This window comes from Rhipicephalus sanguineus, chromosome 4 (genome assembly GCF_013339695.2).
Source record: "Rhipicephalus sanguineus isolate Rsan-2018 chromosome 4, BIME_Rsan_1.4, whole genome shotgun sequence".
Lineage (NCBI taxonomy): Eukaryota > Metazoa > Arthropoda > Arachnida > Ixodida > Ixodidae > Rhipicephalus > Rhipicephalus sanguineus.
In genome coordinates, this window is record NC_051179.1 from 13,405,737 (window position 1) to 13,417,647 (window position 11,911).

An 11,911-nucleotide genomic window follows, 5' to 3' on the forward strand; every position below is an offset into this window, starting at 1 on the left:
AGAGCTGTCGCGGCAGAGGAACAATCGGAATCGCTTGTTCTCCTCAGTAGTGCCATTTCTGCTCGTCATTGTCATGCCCCTGATAAAGACCCTTTCGACACGACCAGCTTTTTCTTTTTTGCTCTGACGTAATCCGTTGTGGAGGAAGAATTGGTTTCCGCTGCCCTTTCGGCGTCGTTCGTTGCACAGAGAATCCGCATTCTCTGTAACCTGGTGGCACTTCTTTTAACGTTCTCTCCGAAACTTCGGCAACCTTCGAGGGCGGCTTCCCTGAGCCGCATTGTCGTGGGCGCGATGCGTATCGGCGGCGAGGCGAGCGAGTGGCCCGAACCGATACGGCGCGCGTCCTTCGGGCCGCCCTTTTGTTCCGGTCGACAATGGCGCGCGCGTCGCGTGCGGCTCGCGTGGCGGACAATGGTCCTCCCGATGAGGGCGACTTTTTAAACTGGGCCACGACGCTGTTGCGTCAAGCCGCTCGCAGTGCCACCACTTTCGCCGCCGCGGCCCGCGCCTCGAAGAAAACTGGGCCGGTGCGGCCGGACCCGGGCCTCCTCGGAGCGCCTCCGCCCTTGGCGACCCCCCCTCCCTCTAATGACCGCTCGACGCACAACAACAACACTGCTTCGCGAAAAGCTGGCCGACGTGCGACACAGAAGCCGTTCGCCTCGCTCGCCAACCGGTGAATCTTAAAACTCGGGCCGCGCCCAGGCGCAGCCGCCAAGGAAGCCCGGTGGTGCGAGACGCCTCTATCATAGCCACCTTCGCTCGCACCGCTCTACCTCTGTACGACTAATCGTGCGGAAACGGCACGGTATGCCGGCGAAATTTCATACTTTGTCCAGTGCCGCCCTTATTAGTCGTCACAATTGGCGTTTTACGTGAATGCGACTGAAGCCCGCCGGGTAGGATTGCCGGCATTCCGGAATTCGGTGTTCGCGGTATCGCACCGACACATGAGACGAAGTGAGGGGACGCCGAGGCGAATCACTGCGTCTCGTGCCGCGAGCGATCACGATGGGGCGCGGATTGCACGCCAGATTTGTGAACTTGTTTTCGTAGAGTTAATTCACAAGAGGCTAGCACCACATTGGCAAAGAATTTTCTTTGACCGTGTCAATTTATCGTAGCCATATCTGTTGCATCAGGAGATGTAAGGTCTAGATCTGCGCTCAGTTCGGGACAATTCTAAGTGCAGATATCAGGTCAGAAAACTAGGGGGAAGAAATTAGTACAGCTGACGTAGAGTAGCGAGGGAGATCGAAGAGCTCCACTTCCGGCGTCGATAATAGTCTTGACAAATTGTGGTATCACCAAATCGGCATCACTTCACATAAAGATTGTGTGCAGCGACCGCTCTTCCATGACGCTCGAATGAGTGGAACGCGCAACGACAGACGCACTGAAGCATTCATATAACCTTATGTCGTGCAAGTTCTGGTTTGCACAACGGACGAAGAGGTTATAGCGGATGGCTTACGGAGTTGGAATAAACGCTTGTTTTCGTCTCTTCTGTCTACCACATTCATGTTAAGCGGTAAGACACAGCGCAATATTTATAAGTTGGCACACAAGCAATAGGAAATGACTAAGACCGAGTGCTGACAATCAAATGAAGATTTACAAAAAAAAAAAAACGGTAACTTCTACGACTGCTCATGCGCACACATAGCCACGCATCCGGCACAAACTCGTACTCAAAGCAAGATGGTACACGAGCTCGTGCCTACAACTTGGCGTTTTTCAATAAACCTTCAATTGATAGTAAGTGCTTGTCCTGAGTTATTTCCTCTTTCTTGACTCCACGTTATAAGTTCCACGCTGTTTCTTGTCACCATCTATGACTGCCAACTCGCTTGACTGTTCATTCTTCTACAATTCATGTGAAGCAATAATTTACGTAGTCTGACGCCGTTTTTGTACCTCTACAGTGCTATCAGAACAAGTCCCTGTTACAGGACCTAGATTAAAACACGATAAGACGCACAACCAGCAGGAATGAAAACAAGGGAAGCGTTTGCAACATGACTTCAAAAGAAAAAGAAGTTATCGGGCCGAAAATGGAATGATACGGGATGAAGGATTAACACGGTCCCTTGATCATTCGCCGAAGACGACTTGAAGGCGAAAGCCGTCTTCTTCTTCTAAATGCGAAGCATTTCTTTGCGAACCTTTGGTACTTTGAGCGTTTCTATCTACGTATCTATCTATGTATCTAGCCGCCTGCGTCTGGTTGCTCTCATGATCGCCTCCTTAACTTGGTGTAGACCAAAATCGGCATGGGAGGGTAAGAGGATTTGACGAATATGACAGTGGGGTCGTAACATGAATAACGTGAAAATTCTGTCGCGTACGTCGTCAAATCCTTTCCTTCAGACACGTGTTGCACATACCCGTTTACCACGGGCCGCGGTGTACGGGTATGCGCCTTAGGCGATTGACAGTTTATATCTACCCAGGAACGGCGAGAACAGACATGAAATGCGAGAGCTTTAAAAAAAACCGACATCAGCAGCGTTGACCCGACGAATGGAAAGAATAAAAATTAGGGTCCCAGCAGAAATCGAACCCAAGCATTCTGCGTGGCAATCAGGCATTCTACCCCATAGACACGCTAGGTCTATAAACTGGTTTGGAAAAACAGCCTATGCAGGCGTAATGTCGGTGGAAAGTCAATTGTGGTTGTGGTGCTGGTTATCTAATTTTAAAAGAAAGCAACAAACACTACATATGTACTCCTGCGATACAGGCGTCGTATCAGATTAACGTCCGTGGTTCCAGTGTTGGCTCCGCTTTTATAGCAGTCTAATAAACATTACATTTGCATTCCTATGATTCAGCTAGCTATATTGAAGCATTGCTCGACCCCGGAGGAATACATTAACGAAAGTTGCGTATGATATTCGCATGACTGCACCATAAAGTGCACTTACTTTCGATAATACTGACGTATGTACTCAATCGTGAGGGCTGAGGTTACGTGGCACCATAAGTTACCCTTTAAACGCCAGCGTTGTCGACGTGCCTGGTAAGCCCACGATGGGCACACAGCTACTACACTTACAAAAACACGTCGATCCACCTCGTAACTCTTGGCTGAAAGCCATAAAATACGGCATAGAAGTACTCGCTGACTGCTTCGCATGAAACCGATTCCCACAACGCGTGGGATCTGTGAATTTTTTTCCTATCAGTCGATTGTATCGATACTTCCCCCACCCCCACGACACCGTTCTGCACCTAACGTGGTCTTTCACTGTCTCCGGTATCCGAGGAATTCATATTGAACAGCGCAAAAAAACGAGACACAAAGAAGAGACTGCACAACACGAGCACAACTCTTCTTTGTGTCTCGTTTTTTGCGCTGTTCAATATGAACCTCAACCAACTAGCCCAACTCTCCCCTTTTCCGAGGAATTGTAAGTTTTCTGAACGTCACATTGTTTTGGACTGCCTCCGTGATCCTCCACCTTTGAACAAGCAACAATGATGTGTGATGACGTCACCTGTGACGTCGTGTCAGGGCGTGATCATGATGTCACAAGCTTTTCCTATCTGTGACCTCATGACGTGGCACGATTACGTCATGGTGTACGGCATCACTCGGACAAGCTCACGTTTGTTTTTGACGAGACTTTGCGAGACCTTACGAGACCTTGCCGGACCCTAAAATCCCGCAATGACTCGCGCAAGTCTCGCGAATGGGAGCGCCAACATAGCCACTTAAGGCTTTCGGCGATGTTGGAAGCGACGGCCGGACAGTGCTATAGACCGGAGATGAATGGAACCTAACTGCCACTTCAATGTCTAGTTGAGCTCTCTGGTGGGTGCCTGAAATTGTTGCCGAACAAACAAGTCAAGTCTATCCGTATCATACCGGTGATCCGAAAGTATTCGGTTGCCAAGAATTCAATGTCGGCATCTCCTACGTGTTCATTTGTTTTATGTCTGTTGACATGTTAATCAGATTGATAGATTTTCCCATGATAGCTTTTCTACTTGTAACCAGGCCGTAAACATTTTTTCGCTCCCCTAGATTTTATTTTTTTAATGCACAGGGATAAAGAAGCAACCATTTCATAACAGATTTTGCATGAATTTCGACCATTGGTGTCGAAGATTGGATTGCGCCATTACAATTTCGATTGGCCACGAGGACACAGATCTAAGAGAAGTGCTGCGCATGCAGGTTTTTCTTGAACTGAGCCGCGGCTCCGCTGGGGGTCGTCAGGAGCTGCGGCTTGCCTGCCTCGAGTCCCTGGAGCCGCCCAACAGCACACCGCTCTCTCATGCTACCGCCAACGGTGAGTAGGAGAATGCACATCATCCTCGGCACCACTGCTTCTCCTCTAGTACACTTTTCAATGATCTACGGTGGGGCCCCTGATCCTGATGACAGGTTTTCTTCCTTCCTTTATCCTAGGCCTTCTTTCTTCTCGCGGCGTTTTAGAGACGCACAGTCCACTCTAGAGAATCTACCATGCGAAACACGATCGTAATCATGGTGAGCTGTGGCCGAAAATATGGGCTCGTAAACGAGCCTGATATGCACGCCTCACTAATACGCACTGAGGTGACCGTTGAACAGATTCCCTGTTCAGCGATTAGGTGGTCGCCGGAGCCAATACGCACTGAGTAGGAGATGGCATCAAGCACAGCTCATTGACGGACGCAGTTTTTTGCACACAGTAAAGGGATTATTACAGCTAAACATTATCGGACGAAATACAGTACTAGCATACTTCATCATATTTCTATCAGGACCACCTAGTTGTCTAAGTAACGCCTTACCATTGGTGAAAAGCGTGTTTTCGAGAGTGTGTCATTAGTTTTTACCCTGGTATATATTGTATTTTATTAAAACAATTTTAGCACTTTATTTACCTGAAAATAGTGATAACATATCGATACGGTGGCCAAAGAACCATGCTAGCGTCTTCCAGAAATTAGTAATGTAAATTCTTATCTCCAAGTGGTGAGTCTGACCTTGCATAGTATACATATAAAAAGTATTAGCACGTCATTGAAAATGCTCCTACAATAAACTAGGGATTACAATACGGAAGACTCATATACGGAAGACTCATCATATAATGTTTGGTAGTCGTACCTAAGGTACTTTCATACAGGCGGAGCAATTGCCAGCCTAAACTACCAGCCTTACGCCAGTGTAAAGAACACAGTATTAACCAATGAACCAACCTGTAATTTCGATGCTGCATGGTTTTTGGTCAGACTTATTTCCTGAAACACGTACTACCAAAAACGACCAGCTTTTACCTGTATATGCGTCACCTATCCACTTTTGGTGAACGGCCGATATTCAAAACAAATCGGCTTGTGGTTCGTGAGTAGCTTCTCTTCTGTCGCCCACACATGTCTTTCTTTTAGTGATTTGATTCAAAGGTCCATTAATGTTTTGTCCAGGCCTTATTACGAAATACGCTAATGGAATAGCAGCGGCCATCGTCCATACCAGTGTTTGTCGAGGATATGTCTATAGCGGCTGACACTTGTATGCAATATTGGAAGTGAACCAACAAACTCCTTGGGGCCACTCTTTCAGTGCAGGTATAGCGCATGATCCTCAACCGTCGGCTTCTTCCGGGCGGAAACGTCGCTGCAGTCAACGACGGCTGACTTTTTCCCCCCGTTTCCGCGGATATACCTGCGTCGGTGCCGAACTGCACACTGTTCTCGCTGTACCGTTCACGCATGGCTGAGCGCCGCTCTCGTCGTCCTTCGGGTGACGACGGCAGCCCTTTCTCCTTGAAGTCCGAACTGCCGTCAACCCGAAAGGCTGGCATCTCCGGCCGGCGAGGACCGTTGGGACCAACGCGATGTGATCGACGTCGCGAGGGAGGGGGTCCGTCGCGTACCACTGATCGCTAAGCGCGAGAGCGCACGTGTCTCAAGCAGTCGAGTGCGTGCCGAGACACATCACACGTGCACTACTCTCGTGCACGGACGAGTAAGAACGACGCAATGCACGTCAGCCGAAGAGCTGGTGTGATTTATCGTCGCACATGCGTAAAGCGAAACCTGTGTCGAGTGCGCAACGGAGCTATTCATACGTAAGCATTTTTGAGTAGGCTTCCCTCGGTAAAGCGTGCGTACGTAATGTAGCGCTTTAGTGTGGATACAGACGCAAGAGGTCTTATGTAAATACGTGTCAAATCGTCATCATCGGCCTGTATTATGTCCACTGCAGAACGAAGATTGCAACCCACGCTGTCCTGCGCTAGCTGATTCCATTTTATGCCTTCAAATTTATTAATTTCGTCGCTCCGCCTAATCCTTTGCCGTCATGAGCCACGCCTCTCATCTCTTGGTATGAATTTTAACGCTTTAACTGGCCATTTGTTATCTGTCCTTCTCATGACGTCACCTGCCTAGGTTAATTCTTCTCTCTTAATATGGAATATCGGCTACCCTTATTCTGTAATCTACTCTGCTGTCTTCTGATCTCTTAAAGTTACGACTATAAGTTTCCGTGCGTCCGCCAAAGTAATATCTAGGGTTTTACGCGCCAAAACCACCATATGATTTATTGAAGCCAATTTATTAGGATCAACAGGCCGCTAAATTGTCTTCAGAACATTTTTAATGGTCCCGTGCGACTAGAATAGCGCAGAGAAGACAAGGACTTGCAACTGCAGGGGAGCGGAATAGCGGCACCGGTAATCCCCGTCTCTAGAGTAACGGGAATAGGGCTGTGTCGTTCGGAGAACTGTTCCGCAACGACGACACACATGACCACTCGAGAACAGTTCGGACGCTTCGTTCAACCGTTCAAGGACTCTGGGGACTAATGGTAAAGCCGGGAAGTTCTGAACAGCGTCATGAAAGCTGTTCTTTGCTTACAGCACTATACTTGACTCTCTACTGCCAAGTGGCGAATTATTTTACTGAAAAAACATGACGAAAGGCAATATTTTATCCTGCGGATTGCTACTGAATTTAGTAAAATGGGTGCGCCACCCACGGTGACACCTTCTTTGGGCGACTGGTGCGCTCGATACAGCCAAAATTTGTGCACCACGGAGGATCTGAGAGTGGTATATGCCTGCACATGCAATGTAGAGACCACGCGAGACATGCGGGCGAAGACGTCGTTGCACCTGTGACAACTAAATTGTTCATTAAGAGAATGGTGATGTCCGACGTAGGGGCGTGCTATCGTCGTAGTATATAAGTTCAAATGTGAACGAATAGCTGAAATTTGGCGATTTATTTCTTCCTAGCAAACCGTTTTTATGTTCTGTTGCAACCGTAACAATAAGACGAATGGGCATATATTTCCTTAAGTGCCTCTTGTACTTTCGGCAATACCGTCGATGAAGAACTCAGGTATGATAAATGCGGAAACGCCCAAATCGGAGCGAGCGCGCCAAATGCGCTTTTGACCCTGCTTCACGGTACACGTAATTGCAGCGTCTGTGGCTGTTCCTCCTCCCTTATGCCATTACAGCTGCATTCGCCATCGGCGTCTGTGCTGCTTTTGTCCCATTACTAACATTGTCGACAATAGTACTCTGCCAACAGCCATAATAAGGAATTCCTTCGGTGGCGTTTTCCTCGTAAGATATTTCGGATCCTACACGAATCATATGTGGCATGTTTCATTAAGGCGAAAGCCTTCTCATGCGAACGCTGCCTTGAACGAAAAGCTTGCGTCTGATACGAAGAAAGAAAGATCACGTGACGTCTAAGGGAGCGAAAGCCATGCAGAAGCGAGTAAAAGCATTAATGTGCATATGTTACAGTTACCTTAGCTGAAGTTAATTAGTAAAAGATAAATATATGATGATAAAACAAATTACCTGAGAACTTAGTTTATTAGTGAGTGTGAAATTCGTTAAGTTTGTTTAGTCAAAGCTGGACGTGGATATAATGTACCCGGTAAAATAGCCACATCGGATGACTTTTGCCTTCGAGTCGTCTTATAGGCGAATGCGTAGACACCCTGTGTCTATGTAGATAGATAGATAGATAGATAGATAGATAGATAGATAGATAGATAGATAGATAGATAGATAGATAGATAGATAGATAGATAGATAGATAGATAGATAGATAGATAGATAGATAGATAGATAGATAGATAGATAGATAGATAGATAGATAGATAGATAGATAGATAGATAGATAGATAGATAGATAGATAGATAGATAGATAGATAGATAGATAGATAGATAGATAGATAGATAGATAGATAGATAGATAGATAGATAGATAGATAGATAGATCCCCGTGCGAATAATACTAGTCTGTCACTGTAGTCGGGTCTCTCGAAGGGGTACGCGCACCCTCTCCGGGTCCGGGAGTCGTGGCCCGTGGCCAACAGGGTCGGCGCTCGGGTGGCGGATGTGCCTTCGGCAGCGTCGACGGCGGCAGCTAGGAGGCACAGGTGCGCCGTTGCCCCGCGCAGGTCCGGCAGCTGGCGTCGGCGTCAGCCGAGCGTCCCGGCCTCGGCCGGGCGCGGCGGCCAGTGGTCCGTAACCGCCGGTTCCGCCGCCACCGCCGACGCTGGCAGCTGCGCCAGCTGGGTGCCTTGGCCGTCGACCAGAGAAGAAGGATGGGCTCGACCCCCCCTCCTTTCTCGAGCGCTTTCACTGCGCTGACTGCCTTCCCGGCGGTCAAGAAACGGTCCTTCCCGGTGACCGCGGCGAGCCTCCCTGAAAGGGACGCACTCGCGGTCGTTGCCGCACCACCGCGCGCTTGCATTTGCCTCCGCAATGGACGATTGCACTCGTCGAAATGACTAGCATTACACGGACTACTTCGTTTCCTGCATTCAGTTTCTCAAGGGCCATTCCTCATATTCATAACGTTCCCTTTCGGTGGACTTACACGCGTGGTATACAGAAGACGAACTAGGATACGCACATGGTAATGACGGGGGCAAGGAATGTTCGCGGTTTGCTCTTGGAACGCAATAGAGACGGCTAATTGCACATAATAAGCTGAGTAGTGATATATTTGAAGAAAAGGCCACCTCTTCGCGAAGAGCAATCAGTCAGGTTGATCGGACTGGTGTTTTAGGCAGCATACGAGAGTAAGATCAAGGAAATATAGGGATGGGATGAAGGGTAGGTCCAGGATGCGTGTGGGAATAGATGCGGATGGTGGGAAGACAAGGGCGACAAATTGCACATTATAGAAAATGCAGTGTTTAAGCACGTGGGACACTTCACATTTCTCCAAGAGCATTCCATAAAGAACTTTAGCCTACGCCCCGTGCCATTTTGTCTGTGTACATTGTCCCTGAAAAGGAGCGCCTCCACGATACTCCGTAATCCGGGGCGCAGCCAGACACATTTTTTTGGCAAGGCAGTGGGGGTCTGACCCCCATTCAAGTTTATTTGTGCGTGTGTTTGTACGTGTGAGTGTACATACGCACACAAATAATACAAAATTATCAGGATAAGAAGCACCCCCCGCCCCCATCTGGCTGTACGCAAATCTGCGTATTGCTCGAAAAGTATGTTCAGACTCGTCGTAAAAGTGTCTACAGATCACCTCTGTTCAGACCGGTGCGAGTATTTGTGAGAACGCAACACTTGTAAGCATTTACATATTTGTGAGAAACAACATTTACATATAACCATTTGTGAATTATATATTGGGGCGCATAAAGTTTTTTAAAAGAAACTTCCTCGATCAGTTTGAACAACATGAGCCAGCTCGTTTGGTGGCAAAACTGAAGACCATTTTCCGAAACTCGGAGGACGTGGACTCCAATTTCGAGCTTACTCGTTTAACGTGCTGAACATTGAACAGTTGAGCTACGTTGGGTGCTGAGTGAGCATTTGGCACCTTCGACATGACCATGATTGCGGTCTGGAAATGTCGTACGGAGACCCATTCCGCAGGCGCCGACTACGAAAGCGGGAGGGGGGCCGTGCTCCCTGGAGAAATTGGGCCCCTGCCACCCTCGGCAGAATGAAAACTCGGCGCCTATGTCCCATCCGGTACTGACGTAGAATAACACTACTGTTCACGAGTGCCAAACAGTTCCGGACGTTAGGAGAAAGAGACGCTCGGAAAGTGCTGCTTGCGCTCATAAAGTTTGTTCTGAAGGTGCTCTAATTTTGGAGCCGGTGATCAGGCAAGCGGAATGATCGTCGATTACCTGTCAAGCGTAACGAGCCTTGCACTATACGCTGTACAGGAGCGAGGATCGAGGCACGTTGTGCTGTGGTGGATATGCAAGAGCTGCGAGCCTGCGCAGGAAAAACACGTCCTTGCCAGAAGCGGTCTAGTCATCATGAGCGCAAAACTGGTGCTCGCACTGCTCTGATGATGCACAGTGGTAACCACAGTTTAAAAAAGAAAATAAACTCTAAAGGGCTGTTCACAGGTTTCCCTTCAGAGCGACCCTGTCAATGCCACTGCACAGATGCGCTGCATAGATGAACTTTAAGATAATTAGTCAATACTCGCATTCTCCCAATTTTTGTGCGTGATAACTTCCGGAGACGCGAAGTTCGTGTCCTCGGTCTGCTCGATGAACTATACAAGGCGCGGAGTTTGTATCTACTAAATTAATACGCATGTTGTGAGGGACGAGCCGTAAATGTTTAATATCTGCAAGTTAATTACAGGCTTTGGCAGAGAATTACTTATTCAAGCATTCCACAGTCTCATGCTTTCGGTATCCACAATGTTTTCCAGTATCCTCTCAAAACGGTACAACACATGTGGTACTTCAAAAGCTATAATTAAGATCCATACCTGAAATGAAGAACAAGTGCCGACAAGGATAATATGCGGCGTGTACAAGTGAAACTTGCGCGTTGCACTGCTTTGTCTCGGTTTTATTTTCTCTTGCGAGCAGAGCAAATTACTAATGGCCTCGGGCAAAGGAAATGCGGGGTGGTCAATCGGGCTAGTTGGCGACGATTCATGATCTACGGCACAGAAGGAAACCGGGACGACCGTAAAGGCTTTAATATCGTCCTACCTGTTTTTGTCCGCGCTGTAAACCTAATATCGACGGAAAAACGGCTTTATTTATCCCATATTTTCATTCGCGTATGGCCATTGTCGGCCTCTTTCCGAACTCCGCATATATTCATCGCTCTTTTCTTTTTTTTTTTCTTGACTTCCCAGCCAAGCAGCACTTACAAACAGTGCAGGTACGGTACCAGGAGCCGCCGATTATGAAAGATGCGAGAGAGAAAAAAAAAAAGATCACCCCCGCTGTGTCGCGTGGTGCTTGATTGCAGACCAGCTTCGCTACGCTTCTTCCGGAAAAAAGGCCCGCTGGCTGACAGAAATAGTTTTCGGGCACAATTCCAACGGAAACTCGAATGAGTACAATGCAAAACTGGTCGACGAAGAAGAAAAAGTTAGTCGCCCGCTTATATGTGTGTGTGCCTCGATGAGCCTGCAGGCGCAGGAAGCGCACTTGCCAAGGAGCGCTACGTTTGCCGGAGGCCGCCGGCAATTACCAGTTTCACAAACGCTTTTGGATAGGCGCATTGCCTCGCACTGGTTGAAGCGATTCGAAGGCGATCGACCGCACATCAGCGATAGCAGACTTTGTACCGAACGTTCCTGGGATTAAGAAAATAAAGACGCCGTTTAACAAGAAGTTTACAGACTACATTAAACGCGTAACCATCGTAGCATAACCGGTACATAATCGACGTTCGCGGCCTTTCCCGCACGATAGCTTACGAAAAAAACAAAGAAAAAACTTTGTTGCAAGTCGCGAAACGTGTTGCGCACTTATGCCTTCAAGGCTTACTATTGCACTGTTGTTTCCAGACACGTTCGTGAATCCAGTATATTACGTTAATTATCATCTCTCCGTTTCTAGAAAGATACGGTGAAGGTGTAAATGAATGCGAAAGAAAATGAATCACTATGGCGTCGCCAAGCCTGCTACCATTGCCGCCGCGGTGG

At 48.0% G+C, this 11,911-nt stretch overlaps 1 protein-coding gene across 1 annotated transcript in view; it reads left to right on the forward strand.

The window, feature by feature from the left end:
- Positions 1-11,911, forward strand: part of LOC119389430 (histone-lysine N-methyltransferase PRDM16) — a 166,668-nt gene that overhangs the window by 80,582 nt on the left and 74,175 nt on the right. Inside the window, exon 4 of the mRNA XM_037656673.2 lies at positions 4,187-4,301. Within this exon, the coding sequence (XP_037512601.1) occupies positions 4,187-4,301 (115 nt within the window). The remainder of the gene's footprint in view (positions 1-4,186; positions 4,302-11,911) is intronic.